Genomic DNA, 20,106 nt, shown 5'->3' with positions numbered 1-20,106 from the left:
CTGGTAAAACTTTTACAGCAACAAAAAAAATTGTCTTCTTCCATGTTCCTAACATCAAATAGTTCTTTCCAAGAAGTTCCTGTCGGTGGATCACTTTACCACTTAATTGTTTCCCTGCAAGATACATTATGGTCATCTTTTAATATAATGTCAATACATACTGTCACAAGATATGCTCATAATGAATTGTTGTTCCTTTCTGTTCATTATTGACAATCCTCTCATAATATTTTCCGTAATTAAACTGACAATTTGACAAAAACGGTACAATTTTAAAGAAATTTCAAAAAGTGATATTCGTTTTATTTATTAGAAGAATATTTAGGTGACAATTATTTTATGATAAGAAGACAGAATATTTATTTTGAAAAGAAATGATAAGCCTGTTCATTTTATTTATTTAAAGAATATTTAGCTGAAAATGAAAATTTTTATAGGAAATATTTTTTCAATAGTATTGCCCCTAACAGATCTTTTATTTCAAAAGTAATTCCTTGAAGAAATTAGAAAAAAAAATTACAATTAAATTTTTTTTATAGTTAAATTTTATTTTATGATTAAATTTTTAATATAATTAAAATTTTAATGTTTTTCTAAAATTTTATTAAAAAAATGTTGCTTTTTTTTAATTTCCAGAAATATTTAAAAGAAAAGATACATTGTTCTCAAATTTCTAATATGTATATATATATACAGTGATGATCATATTTATTGGCACGGTAAAATAAAAGTTAAATTTTGTCTAATAAATTCTAAAAAAGGGATTTAATTAAAGAAAATAACAAAGTATATTATGTATTTTTAATTGGCCTTTCCGATGCAGCAATCGGATTTTAGAAAAAATAAATAACAAAGGAACAACAAACATAATTGCAAAAAACCCTTGTTCAAAATTATTGGCACGATTTATTTAATAATCAATTGTATAGCCTTTGGCCTTGATTACCTTCCTCAGTCGCTTTTCATAGTTTACAACCAAGTTGTTGCACTCTTCAGTAGTAATTTTAGCCCACTCTTCCTGACAATAATCCTCCAATTGAATAAGATTCTTAGGCTTCCTTTGCATTACCCTCAATTTTAATGTTCTCCATAAATTTTCAATTGGATTAAGGTCTGGGCTTTGTGATGGCCACTCCAAAACATTAATATGATTGTCCTCAAGCCATTTCTTAGTCAGTTTAGCCGAATGCTTTGGGTCATTATCTTGCATGAACCACCAACGACAACCAAGTGAGAGCTCTTTAGCAGAGTCTTTCAGGTTTTCATCCAATATTTTAACATAATCTTCCTTTTTTATGCTACCTGTGACCTTAACAAGTCGCCCTGGTCCAGAGGCAGCAAAGGATCCCCAAAACATCAAACTGCCTCCACCGTGCTTCACTGTGGGTATGGTGTTCTTAGGCAGGAAAGCTTCGCCAGATTTTCTGTAAATATAAGACACTTTATTATGGCCAAATAACTCTATTTTCGTTTCGTCAGTCCATAGAACACGTTTCCAGAATGCAACATCCTTATCAATATGACGTTTTGCAAAGGCTAGCCTTGCTTTCAGGTGCATAGGCTTCAATAAGGGAGTCTTTCTCGGACGACATGCTTTTAAACCAGCTCTCTTCAAAACTCTACCAACTGTATGTCGAGATACATTCACTCCAGAGGTGCTCTGTTCATCAACAATCTCCCCAACAGAGATCCTTGGGTTTTGTTTTACTTGTCGAACAATTTTCCGTTCATCTCTTGGGGAAAGAATCCTTTTTCTCCCTCTACCCTCTAAACTCATAACGTGGCCTTGCGATTTGAACTTGTTTATTATGGCTCATACAGTGGATTTGGGAAGGTTTAGCTTCTTTGAAATCTTATCATAGCCCTCCCCATTGGTATGGCATGCTACAACAAGCTTCCTGACGTCTTCGCTGTGTTCCTTAGTTTTAACCATGGCGATTGAAAATTATAATTTAGTCACTTATAATAGTTTAAATAAATCGCTATCTAAAAATTATCTGAAAAAAATTATTCACTGAATTAGCGTTAAACAAGCATAATATGGCTATAAAAAAGTTCAGAAAGCACGTAAACCGGAAATTGATTGATATTATACTGATACTAAAAGAAAAACAAAGCCGTGCTAATAATTTTGAACAAGGGTTTTTTGCAATTATGTTTGTTGTTCCTTTGTTATTTATCTTTTCTAAAATCCGATTGCTGCATCGGAAAGGCCAGTTAAAAATACATAATATACTTTGTTATTTTCTTTAATTTAATCCCTCTTTTAGAATTTATTAGACAAAATTTAACTTTTATTTTACCGTGCCAATAAATATGATCATCACTGTATATATATATATATATACACACACCACACAAAAGTATATTCTAAAGATTTTATGTATTACTGTGGAATTTCCACGAGATCCTATTAGTTATAAATAGTTTCTTCTTTTTTTTTTTTTTTACATAGGCATCACCAATTATCAAGGCCGATCGGCCACTCAAGGATAAGGGTTAAAGAATGTAGAGTAGTCAAAAGGACAATATAGTAATCAATAGTAATGGAAGTTCGGTAAATTTGTTAACTTAAGTGGAACGGCTCATCAGAAACTTGTTCACGTTGGACTTGAAGACAACCATATTATAGACAGCTGGAAAGCAGGAAAACGGAAGACAATTCCACAGGCGTGCAGTTCTAAGAAAGAAGCTTTGATCATGGAATCTATGTTTAGGTTTAGGTACAGATAAAGAGTGAGAAAAATTATTGATAATGTTTTCAGCTAGTCTAGTGTTTCTTGTGAAAGTTTGGCGAGGGAGGACCATAGATTGAAGCTCAGTCGAACACTTTCCATGAAAATAACGATAAAGCAGAGACAAGCTCGCAACATCTCTTCTGTGAGATAGAGGTTGCAGCGAAGAGAAAAGGACATCTCCCACCAGGCCACAAAGTCTATTTTGAACCCTATCAAGGCAGGACAAGTCTTTTCTAGCAGCTCCTGCCCATATGTGGCAACAGTACTCCATCGTTGGACGTATCTGGCTCTTATATAGACAGAGAATTGCATCAGCAGTGAGATATCTACTGGATCAATAGAAAGATCCCACCATTTTTCCAGCGGCCTTGACAACAGATTTGATGTAAAAACTTCATTTTATTCTTAATTTCAGATATGGATGGGAAGAGGATTTAAGTGCAATGTATGTGGAATGATTGTTCATAAAAAATGTACAGAAAAATGTCAGGAAAAAACTTTATGCACACGGTAAGTACAAACAAACCGTTTTACATCTGGAATGGTGCACCAATCACTGATCTCTCCCTCTCAAACAGGGTGCAAAAAAGGATCTCTAAGCTAATAGGTCCCATACTGTTTACCAAGCTGCAACCCCTGACCCAATACTTCAGTGTTGCATGATCTTACTGCTTTTGTACTCGTCTTAATGTAAATAGACCTGGTTAACTTGACTACCAGCAAAAGTCCACCCCTTCAAATATAGAGGACACCATGTGCCTAAAACCTTTTTATTCTGACAGCTTTTGGATTGCTTGGACTACTATTAACAACCAAAATCATTTTGTATGAATCCAAAGATTCTATTGTTAGCATTTGTTTCCCCAATATTTTTCTAGTCAGAATTCTTTTTAGAAAGACATTGAGGATTACGGGCAAAACCATGTGAAGGTTGCCAACATCCTAAGTGAAAGTGATTTTTGTGGAATGAACTGGATTTGAACTTAGGCCACCCACAGTCACCTCCCAACAACCAAGATGAGAACAGTAGTCCAAACAATAAAAAAAAAATTTATATTATTAATCATCATCTCAAAAATTCAGAAACATCTTGTACAAGGAGTTGTGAAGTTCCTTGTTCAGTGTTTTCTACATAGTGCAATGTCCATGTCTTTAACCAAAGCTAGTATAGCCTTAGTTTGATCTTGCCACACATTTTTTTAGAGTTTGACAAATTTACTGAGGATGGTCAGAATGCCTTCTATGATCCTAGCCACTGTTTCCACATCTCACAAACCTTCAGGGTATTCACATGGCACTAAGACACAGCTAAAATTTTTGAATTTCTAAATCCAGCACAAATCATCACAATGTAGGTCACTTGATTCCAATAGTGCTTTCCCATCGTCAATGGTCTCTATCTTTCAAACCCACTAATAGTACACAGAAACAGTTGCACTTTACTGCTATTAAATACTTCTAATGGTTCTGAAATTTAAAATTTTTTTTAAATATTAAATTTATCTGGTATATATTTGTTTGGATAATGAAGCTATTGAGGTTATCCAGAAGTGCATTTTTTTTTTTTTTTTTTTACCTTGATGTTATCATTGGAGCACGGGACGAGCTTGTGTGATTATAATTAAACTCAGAAGCTCAGAACTACTATTACTAACCTGCATAGTGTTTGCAACGTTGATCAAGAGAAGAATCTTTATTTACTTGCCTCCCTCTTGAGTGCAGAATCAGACACAAGATCGATTTTTAACAAAAGAAAAATTCAGCACTCCAAAAGAGTCACTCTGGATTGCAGAAAAAGATAAAAATTTCCTCTGTAAAATATCTTTTCCACTGAGTACAAAAATGAAGTCTAGTATCAGCAGACACTACCCTTTGTTCTTAGTCAAAAGAAAGGCATGTGTGTACAGTGTGATGTGTGGAAGTGAAATCTAGCCAGTCAGGGTTGAGGACATGCGTTGCATGGAGAGAAATTTTAAATATCTTAATTTATTCTCTTTGTTGTTCTTGATTATACAGCGAAGGTCCAAGAAATCGCAGCATTCCCGATGAACCATGGAAACCAATGACTGCACAACAACAACAACTTGAGAATCAGAAGAATAAGATACAAGATGACAAAGAACCTCCGGCAAGAACTGGAGGTCTCTTGAGTAAATTTCGTAAAGATCCTGCCCCTACTGTAAAAAAGACACTTGGTAAGTAGTAGATCTATTTTGTATATTTTCTATTTTGTTTGAAGACACTTTCTCATTTATTTTATTATTTATATTATTAACACTATTGCACCGACAAACCAAAATTAAACATTAATTTTTTTACAAAATAAGCTAACAATGATGACAAAGACCTACAGACTGAATTTATTTTATAATTTAGAAGAGAATATATATATATATATATATATATATATATATATATATATATATATATGCGAGAATTATAAAGAAATAACATTGCTTGTGGTCTTGAAAAAAAAGATATTGAAACAAGTTTGTTTTTTTGTTTTTTTATGGATATTACACTCAAATTCTTCTTCAGGCATTAGGTCATTGCAGACATCAATGATCATGGCTCTCCAGACTCCTGGAAGTTTACAACAATAGGAAAACGTAAAATGTTCATGAATATTTTAGAGTTCTTGTAAACACAAGAGGAATTCATTAGTTGAGACAATGAAAAAGTATGAATCAATTAAGAGCTGTGAATTTCGGGGATCAGGAAAAATTGTATTCAAAACTTCTCTGCCGCTTTCTACTCCCAATAGAGGTTTCTGAGGACCATAAGGTTTTTTCAATGAATGTTAAGCAAAGTCAACATGTCAAACAAATCCCCGAGTCATACCTTGTCAAATACCTTTGAGTAGTCTATGAAGCACAGATATAAATCTTGCTGTACCTTTATGGATTTTTTAATGTGGATTTTGAAGACGAAAATTGCATTTTGTGTACGTTTTATCTGCCATGAAACCAAATTGTAGTTTAGATATTTTTGGCAGAATCTTGTACCTCATTCTGTTCATGAGCACACACAGAAGAACCTTAGTTATGTGACTCATTCGTCTGATTGTACCTGGTTTCTTAGGGACAGCAATGTAAACTGACTTTTTCATATCTTCTGGAATAGTGTTAGTTTCATAAATACTGTTGATCAGTTTTGTGACCACTTTGAGTCCTAATTCATCAAGCACAGTAACCAGCTTAATTGGAAAGTTGTTGGATCATGGTGCTTTCCTGCTTTTCATTTTTCTGAAAGCTCTGTATACTTCATTTTGGAGTATCACAAAACCTTCTTCACTTCTTTATATTTCTCTTCATGGTACAGCTCCTCTATATATTCAGACACCTGGTGCTACCAGATCAGACTGTCTATTGGCTTCCTGAGACGAAATGCACCTACATTGATTTTTTGTTTTTGTTTTCTATTCTCTTTTGTAAAACTTAATTATGTTCTACAAAAACAAAAACAACAGCCCCCCCCCTTTTTTCTTCCCCTACTTCCCAACCGGCCCTGTCGGTGGGGTATTAGAATACACCGACTGCCCCCCTGCAGAGAGTAAAAGTCCCTCAATGGGGTCACCTGTTGACCATGGGTAGCAACCCGTAATGCCTAAGGATGGGATCCTGGTGGTTGAGCAGATCATGTTCAAGGTCCTATTAGGACATGAGGTGCAACATGCCACTTTGACTCTTACTTGGGTTAAGACAGGTGGTTGGATAGGCCCGATCCAATCGATCAGTTGGTCATGACTAGCATTAAATCAGACAAACACAACAAGAAACTATGCTCATGCTCCCCACATTAGGCAATAAACTGATTTGGTAAATGGTGGCTGGAGGGTCAATCAACTTGCTGAAGAATGGATAAAACATGACTGGAAAACTAACATCTCTTCTAAAAATGAGGCCATTAGAAAAGATGAAGGAAACACAAAGAGTATACTTCTCCTGTATCCTTGTTGTGTTGGGGCGAATGGGTGTCCTCCCCAACACTTCCCAAATAGGGCTCCGAGGCAGGTGGGGAGCAGGAGAAATGAAAAATTCAAAATATTTAAATGGCAAATAAAAAGCCTCAAAAAAGAAACCATTGTGAAGTTTCAAACAAATCTAGTTCAGATTCAGAAACAGAATCACAAAACTAAAATCTACTTCAAAATCTACCTTTTTTCATAATTATTGAAGTAACCGAAGGAGAACCGATAACAAACGTGTCTCCCTTCAAAATAGAGAAAATTTTCTCAAGTATCAAACCAAAAATGGTCAAAAAACTAAATAACGGCACACTACTAGTGGAAGTAGAAAGCTGAAAACATATCACAAAAACCTTTAAATAGAGACTTTTTAACAACAAAAAAGTAAAAATCTATCCCTACAAAACGCTGAATAAGTAAAGGAGTTATCAGGAGTTCAGAACTATCTCTGTGTTCCTTGGAAGAAATTAAAATTAACCTAAAAAATCAAAATGTTATTGATGTAAAAAGGATCCAAATTAAAAAATATGGTGAAACCATCGATGCAAACTCCTATATTCTAACTTTTAATACTCATCAAATCCCAAGTAACATCAAAATAGGATATGAAAAAATAAATATAGAACCATACATACCAAACCCTCTCAGATGCTACAACTGTCAAAGGTACGGACACCATCGAGACATGCTCTCCAGTATGCATGAGGTGTGGAGAAAATGAGACCCACACAGATTGCCAAAAAGATCTAAAATGTATTAACTGCCAAAAAGGCCATAGTGCAAATTCAAAAGAATGTGACAAATGGAAGAAAAAGAAATTATTAAAATAAAATACACAAAAAATATAACCTTCCAAGAAGCTCGTAACCTAGCTGGAAATATAAAATACTCAGAAATAACAAAAAAAAAACCACCGGACCAAATAACCAAACAACAAAAGCAGACCTATTAAACATCAAACCAGAAGACATCATTAAATTACTCAATGAAGTAAGGGAACTAATGGAAGAATTCAAAAAAACTATAAAACAAATCAACAATGAAAGTAAAGATTACAAAACTGAACAAAACTCCCAAACCAAAACTCAGCTCAAAAGACCCACAAAACCCCAAAGTGCTACAACACCCACAGAAACAACCTCTCTCACAAAAAAAAAAAAAAAAAAACCAGACACCAAAAAGTGCCCATGAAGGAAAAGGAAACAAACCACCAACCAACAAAGAAGCTAAAACTAAAATAAACAGGCCATGTTCATCTTCCAGATCAAGAGACTCGATCCAAAACAGATTTGAGGAAATGGACACGGAAGATCGAAGATCAGACATCGATGACTAACAAAAGTTAAAAAGAAATACATAAAATCTAATCATAACCCAAAAAATCATCTAATCGAATTGCCGGGGCCTAAAACCCAACATAAATGACTTATTACTTATAACAAATCATCAACCAGCCATCATATGTCTCCAACAATATGTCTCCAACAAACCTTTTTAAAAGTTGAAGATAAAATAAATATAAAAAACTACAAACAATACAACCACATCCACAATACCCAACAGAGAGCCTCTGGAGGAGTATCTATACTTATTAGAAATAATATCCCACAAAGCAAAATAGATCTAAACACTAATATTCAAGCCATTGCTGCAGCAGCCACACTACACAGAACTATAAATATCTGCACTATCTACATCCCACCCCAGGATCCAATAAACAAAACAGAGCTGAACAAAATAATAAATCATTTACCCAAACCCTTCTTACTGTTAGGTGATTTTAATAGTCACAACGATATATGGGGATCTGCATACTTGGATAAGAAAAGGAAGAATCTTGAAAAAATTATTAACGAAAATGACTTGTGTATATTAAACAATGAATCCAACACATACCTTCATCCCGTTTCAGGCACCTACTCAGCATTAGATTTATCTTTGTGTGACCCTACTATCCTCATGAACTATAACTGGAAGGTTCTAGAAGATTCATGGGGTAGCGACCATTTTCCAGTGATTTTAACAAATCTAAAAGAAACAAAACCCCATCTCTCCCAATGGAAAATAAAAAAAGCAAATTGGGAGGAATATAAAAAAAAACGCCAACAAAAACTCTGAGGAGGAAAACCCAAACAAATCCATAGAATATTTCTCTAAAACTTTACTAACCATTGCACATGAATGTATACCTAAAAGTAGCAGAACAAACAAACAACAAAGACCCTGGTTTAACGATGAATGCCAAAAAGCAATTCACCAACGTAAAGCTGCCTTACAAAAATTCAACTCCCAAGCAAAAAAGAGGAATAGCTCGTAAAGTTATTAGAGGAGCAAAAAGAACATCATGGGAAGATTATATAAATAAAATAAACTCAAATACAAACCCCAAACAAGTGAGGAACATGGTAAGGAAAATTTTGGGCAAAAACTCATTTAAATCATCTCCTATAAAACAACATCAAAATAATACAGACAAAAAATATTGCGAATCTTCTCGCTGAAACCTTTCAAAACAATTCCTCCAGCAAAAATTACAGTCAATTCTTCCAAAAGATAAAACAAGATACAGAAAAAAAAGATAAATAAATTAAATTTCAACTCAAACAACAAAGAAGAATACAACTATCCTTTTACTAAAAATGAACTCTTAAAAGCCATAAATGAAGCACATAATACAGCTACTAGTGTGGATGAGATACATTATGAGTTTCTGAAACAACTTCCTTCCAAATCTATAACACATCTTTTAAACATGCTCAACAAAATATGGTTCAAGGGAAAACTACCCAATAGCTGGAAATATGCTATCATGATCCCCATTCCTAAACCAGAGAAAGACCGTTCAGATCCACAAAATTTCAGACTAATTTCATTGACAAGTTGTCTCCTCAAAACATTCAAAAGAATGATAAATAAACGACTAAATTGGTATCTGGAAACCAACGACTCAATTGCCAACCTACAAGTGGTTTTAGAAACAAGAGTAAAAATGGACAACATAGTCCAATTGGAGACTTTTATCAAAAAAGCATTCATTAAAAAAGACCATGCAATAGCTATCTTTTTTGATTTAGAAAAGGCATATGATACAACATGGCGACAGGGTATAATAAAAGACCTTTACAACCTTGGATTAAAGGGCAGACTACCCATACTGATAAAAGATTTTCTATCTGATAGAAGTTTTAAAGTAAGAATCGAACCCACCCTATCTGACACAAAAATACAGGAAGAAAGAATCCCACAAGGATGTATTTTATCAGTTACACTCTTTAAGATAAAAATCAATAATGTTGTAAATTGTCTAAATAATGAGATAAATGGCTCCCTATATGTGGATGACGTTGTATAGATCCAAAAATATTCATACCTCAGAACGCCAACTACAAATGTGCATAAACAAACTAACACAATGGACGGCAGAAAATGACTTTAAATTTTCAACAACTGTGTCCATTTCTGTAATCATAGAAAAATGCACAATAACCCTATTCTCAATCTAAAAGGATCAAAAATCGAAATAGCTGATCAACATAAATTTTTGCGACTTATTTTTGATAAAAAACTCTCCTTCATCCCTCACTTAAAATATTTAAAGCAAAAATGTTTCAAGACTCTACAACTATTAAGGGTTATAGCAAATACTGAGTGGGGATCAGACTGCTCATCACTCTTAAAACTATATAGAACTCTGATAAGAACCAAACTAGATTATGGAAGCTTCATATATGGTTTAACCAGAAAAAATTACCTTAAAACTCTAGAATCTATCCATCACACTGGATTAAGACTTGCCCTGGGTGCATTCAAAACCTCTCCGATAGAAAGCTTATATGCCTATGAACCTCCACTAAAATTGAGATGTGAAAATTAGGCTTACAATATTATCTAAAACTAAAATCAAACCCCAAAAATTCTGCCTATCAATGCACTTTCAATCCCAACTACACACATCTATTCAAAAAAAAAAGAAAATGCAATTAAACCCTTTGGTCTCTACATGGAAGAAACAATAAAGCCACTTACAGACAACACAATAGATCAAACCAGCATCCACGAGGAAAATCTCCCAGAACTCCCAAAATGTTAAATCAACCTAAAGTCATGACAATATATCCTAAATCCAATACTCACCCTGCAGACTATAGAGAAAAACTAAACAACATTCTGGATACTTACCCAAATTGGACACACATTTACACAGATGGTTCCAAAGATCAAAACAAAGTTGGATGTGCCGCTATTTCAGAAAACACTATTCAGCAGAAAAGCTTACCAAATAACTCCTATCTATAGTGCAGAAATTACAGCCATAAACCTGGCTCTAGATATTATCATCAACCAGAACTCCAAAAAATTTATAAAATTTGTAGACTCATTATCAGTATTAGAAGCAATAAAAATAAAAAATTAAACAATCCACTACCCATCAAATGGTTACAAAAGATCCATTCTATCATCCAACACAAAACTTTCTTTTGTTGGATTCCCAGTCACTACAGTTTCCGCGGAAATGAAAAAGCTGATATGGCTGCCAAAAATTCCTTAAAACTCCAAATAAGCAACATAAAGGTCCCATATACGGACTACAAACATTCAATAACCATTTTTATCATAAAGAAATGGCAAGAAAATTGGAATAATTGCCAAAACAACAAACTCTTCCAAATTACCCCTATACTTAAAACACCTTCAAAATACCAGAAAATCACATAAAGAAGTAGTCTTATCACGTATCCGGATAGGACACACATATATAACTCACTCCCACATACTAAAAAGTGAAGAACCTCCCAAATGTATACCATGTCACGAACCTTATACAGTGAAACACTTTTTACTTGACTGCTATGACCTCACACAAATTCGCCAACACTACTACAAGGCCACAAACTTAAAAGAACTCTTTGAAAAAGAAAACCCTAAAACCATGCTAAATTTAAGAAATGTAGCAAAGCAAATCATTACCATAAAATATAAAAACCATCAAATAACAAACTATACCAAAACATTGGCCGAATATACCCAGTGAAAATCGATTCTGAAAGTATCAAAAATGTAAATCTTGTATACAGCATTAAATGACCCAAAGAAGGTTGATATGCTGGTTAAACAAACAAATAAACAAACCTATATTCAGACCATAGGTTCAAAATGTCTTTTTCCATGAGAATGGCATCAGTTAATGCAACCAGTTTTGACTGTGTCCTTTTTTTCCAGTCAGTTTTTGTATCTTTTTGTTTGCTGTTAATTTTTGTGTTCTTTTCAATTTCAGTACTGAAGATTTATCCATTGTTTCTTTACTGCATTAGTTTTTTTTGCACCAGTCTGTCCATTTTACTTTCATTCTCTCTTCCATTAGATTTAGGATTTCTGGTTTTATCCATTTCTTGTCTTTTCGTTTTGTGTCAGGTGTATGTTTTTCCGATGCCTCAATGGTAGTGTCCTTCATTAATTACCACATTTCTTCCACTTTTGTTAGTCAATCCAGAACTTCAAATCTATTTTCGATGTTAATTGTGTATATCTGATATTCTAGTTGTTTTGTAAAAGCTTTATTTTTTGCTGTTCTTTTTGATTTCTTGAGTTTTTTAGTGTCAGTCTCATTGTGGCAACTACTAGATTATGATCACTTCCACAGTTTGCCCCTGGCATAGACTTGCATGATAATAGAAAGTTCCGGAAGCGTTCTTGTATCAGGATATAGTCAATCTGGTTTCTGGTTCTGTCATCTGGGTTTTTCCAAATCCAACATTTCCTTGGATGGTTCTTGAACCATGTGTTCATTACTGCCATCTTTTGTTTCTTGCAGCATTCAATTAACCGTTCAACTCTTTTGTTTCTCTCACAGTAGTGGCTTCTCTTTCTTTTTCAACCTTTGAATTGAAATCTCTCATAGTAATTCTGATGTCTTGGGTCTTCATTTGTTTCATTGCCTATTAATGGATTCATAAAATTCTTCCACCTCTGCATCATCCTTGTCAGCTGTTGGTGTGTACACTTGGATAATGCCAATGTCAAACTAATACGACTCTGTCACTAATAGTCTAGAAGCCTTTCATAACCTTCAAAGTTACAGAATTTAAGATAATTCCTACTCCTCAAATAAAAATAAGACTATGAAATGATAAAGATAAAATGTATAAAAAATATACTTCTAAATATTTGTCGAAATATAAGATAGCTTTTTTGTGGTAAGAGGATATTATGACTTATATGGAATGATAAAAAAAATTAAATATATATAAGATGCTAATTCAAATAGTTTTCCAAAATGTCAGCTTCTATATTGGGGCGAAAAATGGGAGGAAGGAAGCAGTAAAAACAAAGTAATATGATCCTATGAGCGTAGTGAATCACTAAATTCACGTTCAATCCAAAGCAGCATCAATTTTTTTCTGCTAGTATTATGTTTTCATCCTATGACTCCTTAAAGTTGTTAACAAAAAACATGAAAAAGTAATACTGGGTTCTTTTTCCACACAAAGAACTTGAAATCAAAAAAAACACATACACAGTACTGTTAATACAAAATTTCTGATTTTCCACTTTTCAGGAAAGCTGTAGTTGCTGCTTTGGGTGGCAAAGAGTATCTACATTTCTTTTCAATTTAATTGGCAGTCTGCCCTATCAACAAGACAAAAAGTTTTGGATCAAGTAGATTTGAGGCACACTAGGATGAGCAGAAACCAAAGAACACATTTCACCTTAGCACTTTTTTTTAACTTCTTGGCTTAAAAAGGTTTACCTAAAATGAAAGCATGAAAGCGATTTTTTTTTTCTGAATCCAATAATTTTCAAACAATAAACATTTTTATTAATGAATTAAATTAATTAGCTGTTTCCTCTGCAAGTTTGGGCTTAAAACAACAACCAAATTACACACAACAAATGTGAATTGCTAGAATGTTCTACTTTTAGTTATCCAATTCTCTTTAACCTTTGTCTTTCTAAACCAGCTTTTTTTTGTTTTCTTTCATTAATTGCAGAATCTGCAATAATGCATTTTTGTATCCATTTGGCACAACCACAAGTTTGGTTGTAAAGGGTATCTGCCTATCTCATTGATTTTTCTTTCGGTTACTTCTAATGTAAAAGCAAATTTTGTGATTGTGATGTCTTCAGCACATGTCCAAACTGAGTCACCATTCCCTTATCTTGCCCTCAATTGGTTCGATGTTGTACCTCAGTATATTATTACAGCTGTGGTCACACAGTGTAATTTCTGATTTCCAGTGGAGCATTTTGATTTTTATAACAGCAAATTCATATAACGCCTTCCATATTGTTGGTAAGCACTAAAGGCTGTACAAAGTGCTAGGTCTTGCAACAATCTGGTACATATTTTACTTTAAACAATCATAAAGGATGGCAGTGGTGGTGCATCATTTGAGTCACATCGTATTGATGTATGCAGTGACTTTGCTGAGGATGTTGCTTTCATCAATGTTTATCAAGACATTTGAAGGCATATGTTCATGGAAGCTCCCATCTGTATACATAGATGGTGCCTTCTAAATCAGCATTGCCATAAAACTCTTATTACAGTGTGTAAAATAATAGAAAAGCATTTTTTTTTTTAACTAGGGAGTCAGCACTTATCAGGGCAGAGGTATCTCTGATATAAATGTTCAGAAGCTAACCCAGTCGGCCATAGAGTATTGGTATACTGTATGATGGAGAGATACATCTGAGGACATATTACATTATTGTTTTTATCTTAACTGAGACAACTAAGTGATTGGAAGATCCCAGTCAAGACAGGACAGAGAATGAGCACAGTCCTAGGCAAGTTGTAAGAAAAAGGTTTAGGAGACTTGCATACATCTATTAACCCAAGACCTCTCATCCATTCTCTCAGCGTGCCCATACCAATAAAGTCTCCTATTCTACATACCTCCTTATACTGTCTGGATTTAATCTTCTTAGATCTAAGATTTAATTTTCATTATATTTAAGCCTTTTTGGCATTCATATTACACATCCATCACATAATTCTCATATCATTTCTCACCATGCAACGCATGTCCTCAAGCCTCGCTAATTAATTTAATTTTTTCAGGAAGGAACTCTGGAACCAGCCCACCTCCCGACCGAAAATCACTGGCGTCCACTCCAAATCATAGTCCAAAGGCAAGAAGGAAGAAGTCACTTCCTGAAACACAATCCTCAGGTGATACTTTTGATGAATCCAGCAAGCTCCATGCAACAACAGCTGGCCTGCCACGAACTCGCTCATCTACATCTTTGCAGGTGCTTATAAACCAGAATGCATCCCCGACACTGAAACCTCATGAAGTCATTGTTAAGGTAAATGAGAAAACTAATTATTATATAGTAATCTGATTAGTAACATCTTATATGGAGGAGATGCGGGAATATTTTCTTGAATGTTTTCAGAAAAACTCGTATTTATTAAAGAAGCCAATGATTTAAACTTTAGATTTTAATGAAATGGATCTACACTTCAATTAAGAGTTGTTTCCAGACGTTCTTCATACAAGGGCCCGACAATATTTTTCAGACACTTTAAAAAAAGGACTTCAAGGTGGTTACTAGTACCAAAAACTTTTGAGATTGTAAGTATGTAGTTGGGGAGTGAAAATCCACTATGAGTGTAATCATTTTTTAGTTTGGCTTTGATAATTTTATTTTTTTGTGATTTTTGCGAAAACTTGCACAATACTATTTTTTGGACATGACAAAAAATTCTATTTTATTAAGAGCTATGTCCATGTATATGTTGTATATATGTTGCTGTATGCAAATTTTCTGCTTGTACACTTACACTAACAAAGAAACACAAAGGAGCAAGACTGGAGAGTGTTAAAAGGTGGTTAACAAAGCATGTTGACTTTAAGAAGGTTATATTTACTGATGAGAAGCGTTTCAAGTTTGATGGGCCCGATGGATGGTGTACTTGATTGAGAAGAGATGAGCCTGTTGTACTGAACAAACAACAGATGGGAGGAGGAGGAGTTATGATTTGGAGTATGATCTTTGCTAATAGAAATATATGGTTGGAGTGGCTGAAAGGACAACAGAACAACGAAAGCTACAAACAGTTGCTGGACGAAAAAGCCCTACCAAGAATAAGAGAGATGAGAATGATTTCGTTTTACAGCAAAACAATTGCAGCATCCATGTGTCAAATGACCTGCAAAAAGCCTAGCTCTAAATTTAATGGAAAATGTTTGGGAAATGCTTGTCTATGATGGACTTGCAATAAGGAAAGAGGCTCAACTATGGGAATGAATACTAAATGGCAAAAAACAATAGAAACCCGTAGAGATGTTATTGTGCATATGTTTGATCATTACGAAGAGAGATTGATAAAAGTTATTGAGAAGAAAGGTGATATTACAGACTATTAACAGTTTTTCAATGTTGCGCGTGTTTTGTAAAAAATGATGGAAATTATTTTTCCTTACCTAATTGATTTTCTTCCATTTTTATTACAGGTATTGTCTTTATATGTTTATGCTATTCTATTGAAGGAATTTCGTCACTCTATGGTACTCGGAAAGTTGAATACTAAAGTGTCTGAAAAATATTGTCGGGCCCTTGTAGGAGGAACAAAGTGTAGTAACTGCTGGATGACTATGCCAAAATTCTGGCAACAACTAAATTTAATTTCAGTCTTCAAATATCTTAGATTCATATGATTACGTTAACTAATAAACTGCCTATTATTCATATGATGCTTAGCTAACTGATGATTATTGCGTTGGGATGGAGAACTACTTTTATTTTGATTTCAAAGATATTGATTTCTGCTGAGGATTATGCAACATAATTTATTATGCCAAATCTTAGTTAATCAACAAAATTTCTATAAGGAATTATATATATATATATATATATATATATATATATATATATATATATATATATATATATATTTTTTTTACACAGTGATCACCACTTATCAAGGCCCGGAAACCACTCAGGGATAAGGGTTATTGCAAGTACATACGTTAGTGAGGAGATTTGCTGAAGTGTTTACTTAAGGGGGCGGTTCATTAGGAATTTGTTAACATTGGACTTGAAGACATCCAAGTTGTAGTCTGGAGGAAAGCAGGCAGACGGAACAGAGTTCCACAGGCGTGCAGTTCTAATAAAGAAGCTTTGTTCATGGAATCTGCGTTTTGATTTAGGCACAGATATAGAGTGGGGGAAATTTTTCACAGTGGATTCAGCTAGACTGGTGTTTTTCGTGAAAGATTGGCGAGGGGGGACCAGAGATTGGAGTTCAGACGAGCATCTGCCATGGAAATAACGATAAAACAAGGACAGGCTCGCAACGTCTCTTCTGTGGGAGAGAGGTTGCAGGGTAGAGAAAAGGGCATCACCCACTAAGCCATGAAGTCTATTTTGTACTCTGTCAAGGCAGGATAGGCTGTTTTTAGCAGCTCCTGTCCAGATATGGCAACAGTATTCCATCCTTGGACGTACTTGGCTTTTATATAGATAGAGAATTGCATCAGTAGTGAGATATCTTCTGGAGCGGTAGAAGGATCCCACCATCTTTCCAGCGACCTGTAGATAAAGATTAATATTTGTAAATTATGAATTAGTTTCAAAAGGAATAACTTATTCATAATTTACAATTATTAATCTTTATCATCAATATTAATATAGCTCTAGGATAAATATATCTATTGAGCTTATTGTATATCTACAGTATTATGAGCACTGTTCCGTTAAAGTATTAATATATTAAATTAAACTTTGCTCTTCAAGACTTCCAGTCTAATTCCCTCCATAAATTATAATATATATATATATATATCACACAAGGTACATGCTAAAATATTTTTTTGTTTTTGAATTGAGTTATGTTTCTAGATAAATAACAATCCAGTTGTTCTAATTTGCTGTAATTTGCAATTAATTCGCCAAATGACCCATTTCTTACTAAGGGTTTATCACTCTCACTCTCTCCCAACTTTTATTCTATACAATATCTATCACACTCGTTTCTGTCTCTGTTGCTCTCTTTGATAAATCAAATAATCAAAAGTAATAAAGAAAGACTTAAAAAGATTAAAATAGTCCATAAAAGAGAATATCACTACATGTATTAATACTATTTAACCTACAGCTATAGAGAGTGGGAGGAAGGAAATATAGTGAGAAGTGACTTATTTTAGATCATATGTTCTTATATTTATCTGGCTTTGCCAACACACTTTTCCTGATTCAAAATATCCCAATTTAATAAATGATCCAATACTGCATTTTCTCCCCCTTTAGGTTGGCAACTAAATTCCTGTTGTTTTTTAAATTTAAAAGAGTAAAACAAAAAATCAATAACTAATTAGTTGATTATTACCGTTCTCATTTTGGATGTTTTTCCAACAGTGTTTTTGGATGATGTAACCTTCAACTTTCTTCAAATGCATTTTGTCGTAGTTGGGAACAGTGGTGGTTTGTGCATAGTACTGTGGAATTGCAGCACCCTCAGTTTATTTATGTTTAATATTGTTGATAAAATAAAAAAAATAATATGTCTGTCTTTTTATTTTATCTTTATCTTTTTATATTTTAAAAGCTTTAAGTTTCATGTCAGACATCCCCAAATTTATGTAAATATATATATAAAAAAAACTTCTGTGGAGTCAAAAAAGTTGACAGCGCATTTTTGATTTTGCATGTGCTATGCTTATTAGTTGACAAAAGACCACTAAGATGAACTTTTCTATTTACAAAAACTTTAATTAAATGAATAAAACAGTTTTTTTAACTTAAAATAACTATTTAATTTGTCTGCAGACAGAAATGCAAAATTTTTTTAATTAAAAGTATTCTTTTAAATTTAGTAAACATTATAGAATAAAAAAATGTTTACAATTTTTTTTATCTAATAAACGAGAAGCATGTTAAAAATACATTTTATTTACAAATCTTTTTTTATAACTTCAATTTTTTATTAAATTATTATTAATTAATAATTATTATTATTATTAAATTTTTATTAAAAGGCAATGTTAACTTTTTTCAAGTGGTAAAACTTTATTTCTTAATAAGTTACATTTACAAACATTTTTGTTTGTTTGTTTTGTTTCATTATTTTTTTTCAACTAAAGATATGCGTATGACAAAATGTGCTTATAAATAAAACTTTGTTTTAATTGCACATATTTCAAGCTTTACATTGAATTTGTTAGCAGACTGAAATAGATAATGTGCAAAACTTCAAAAAAAAATTGAGAAATCCTTCCAGACTGAGGCTACTCCTTTTGGGAAAGCTACATCAAAATCTGATTTTATTATGCCTGTAAATATCTAATATGACCCCCCTCCACACACACACTTAAAATAATTTGTTCTCTGCATTAAAAACAGACCTTGTGTCTTATTTTGCTCCCATGATAAGTGAATAACAACATTTTTTTATGAAAATAATTTCTAAAAATATTTGTAAATAAAATTGTATTTTTCCATTTTTTTTTCCATTTGTTTGTGTAGAGAATTTTATTCTGTAAAGCTTAACAAAATGCAAAAAATATCAGCTTCTGTGCGCGAACAAGTTTAATGGCAAAGTTAAAAATGTACATATTAAAAAAAAACAGTTTTATATAGCATCATCCTCAATGGAACCCTTTATCTAATCTTTGATTAATAACTATTCCCATGGATCAAATAAATAGTTCTGTTCAGGATTTTGTAGTGCAATTTGAATATAAAGTAAGGATAAACTTTGGCATACATTCATGGCGAATGTTTAATGACTGGTTTTATATATACTTTATGAGCAGTATGCTCTAGTTGAGTAACTTATAATTGATTGTATGTATTCTCATGTTTATGCAAATCTACAAGAGTTTCTAGTCTTTCTGAGGACCGTTCTTTGTTCTCCATGCATGCTGCCACTATGATGCAAAAAACACAGCCTTTCCACAGCGAATCGCCTCTGTGCTGGAGAAATAAACTCTAAACAAAAATCCCTTTTAACTTTATGGATAGTTGAAATTTCTGTTGCAACCATTGACAAAAAAGAATATTGCAGCTTTGTGAAAGAGCATTCAATACTTTTGGGAAAAACGCAAACCACTTTGACATGTTGGTCTAGTAGTCTTCACAAATTTTCTGTTTTTATACTTTTATATAATAAATATAGAGGAGTATAAGAAGGTTATAGCAGAGAACCATGGATTGAAGTAATGTGATGTATGGACAAACAAAAGGATGTCTTGTAGTTTTTTTTATCTCCATATATTTATGTTAGGAAATAATCACAAATACGAATCAGTATACATGGACTTGCTGTTTTGGATAAACTTACTGTTTTTAATGACATTCTTTTAGTTTCTTTCTTTTTGAAATTATATATATATTTGTATATTTAAGAATTCCACCAGCCTTCTTATCTCAAACAGTAAGTCCATGTTTATTTGT

At 33.2% G+C, this 20,106-nt stretch overlaps 1 protein-coding gene across 2 annotated transcripts in view; it reads left to right on the top strand.

Annotated features, from left to right (window-relative positions):
* Nucleotides 1-20,106, top strand: part of LOC145268189 (PDZ domain-containing protein 8-like) — a 386,752-nt gene that overhangs the window by 326,674 nt on the left and 39,972 nt on the right. For both annotated transcript variants that reach the window (XM_080123425.1, XM_080123426.1), the window contains exons 20-22: nt 3,154-3,248; nt 4,755-4,933; nt 14,768-15,015. In XM_080123425.1, the coding sequence (XP_079979551.1) occupies nt 3,154-3,248; nt 4,755-4,933; nt 14,768-15,015 (522 nt within the window). The remainder of the gene's footprint in view (nt 1-3,153; nt 3,249-4,754; nt 4,934-14,767; nt 15,016-20,106) is intronic.

Source organism: Euprymna scolopes, chromosome 43 (genome assembly GCF_053919585.1).
Source record: "Euprymna scolopes isolate OS-2025 chromosome 43, ASM5391958v1, whole genome shotgun sequence".
In the NCBI taxonomy this organism is placed as follows: domain Eukaryota; kingdom Metazoa; phylum Mollusca; class Cephalopoda; order Sepiida; family Sepiolidae; genus Euprymna; species Euprymna scolopes.
This window is presented reverse-complemented; position numbering and strand designations above follow the sequence as displayed.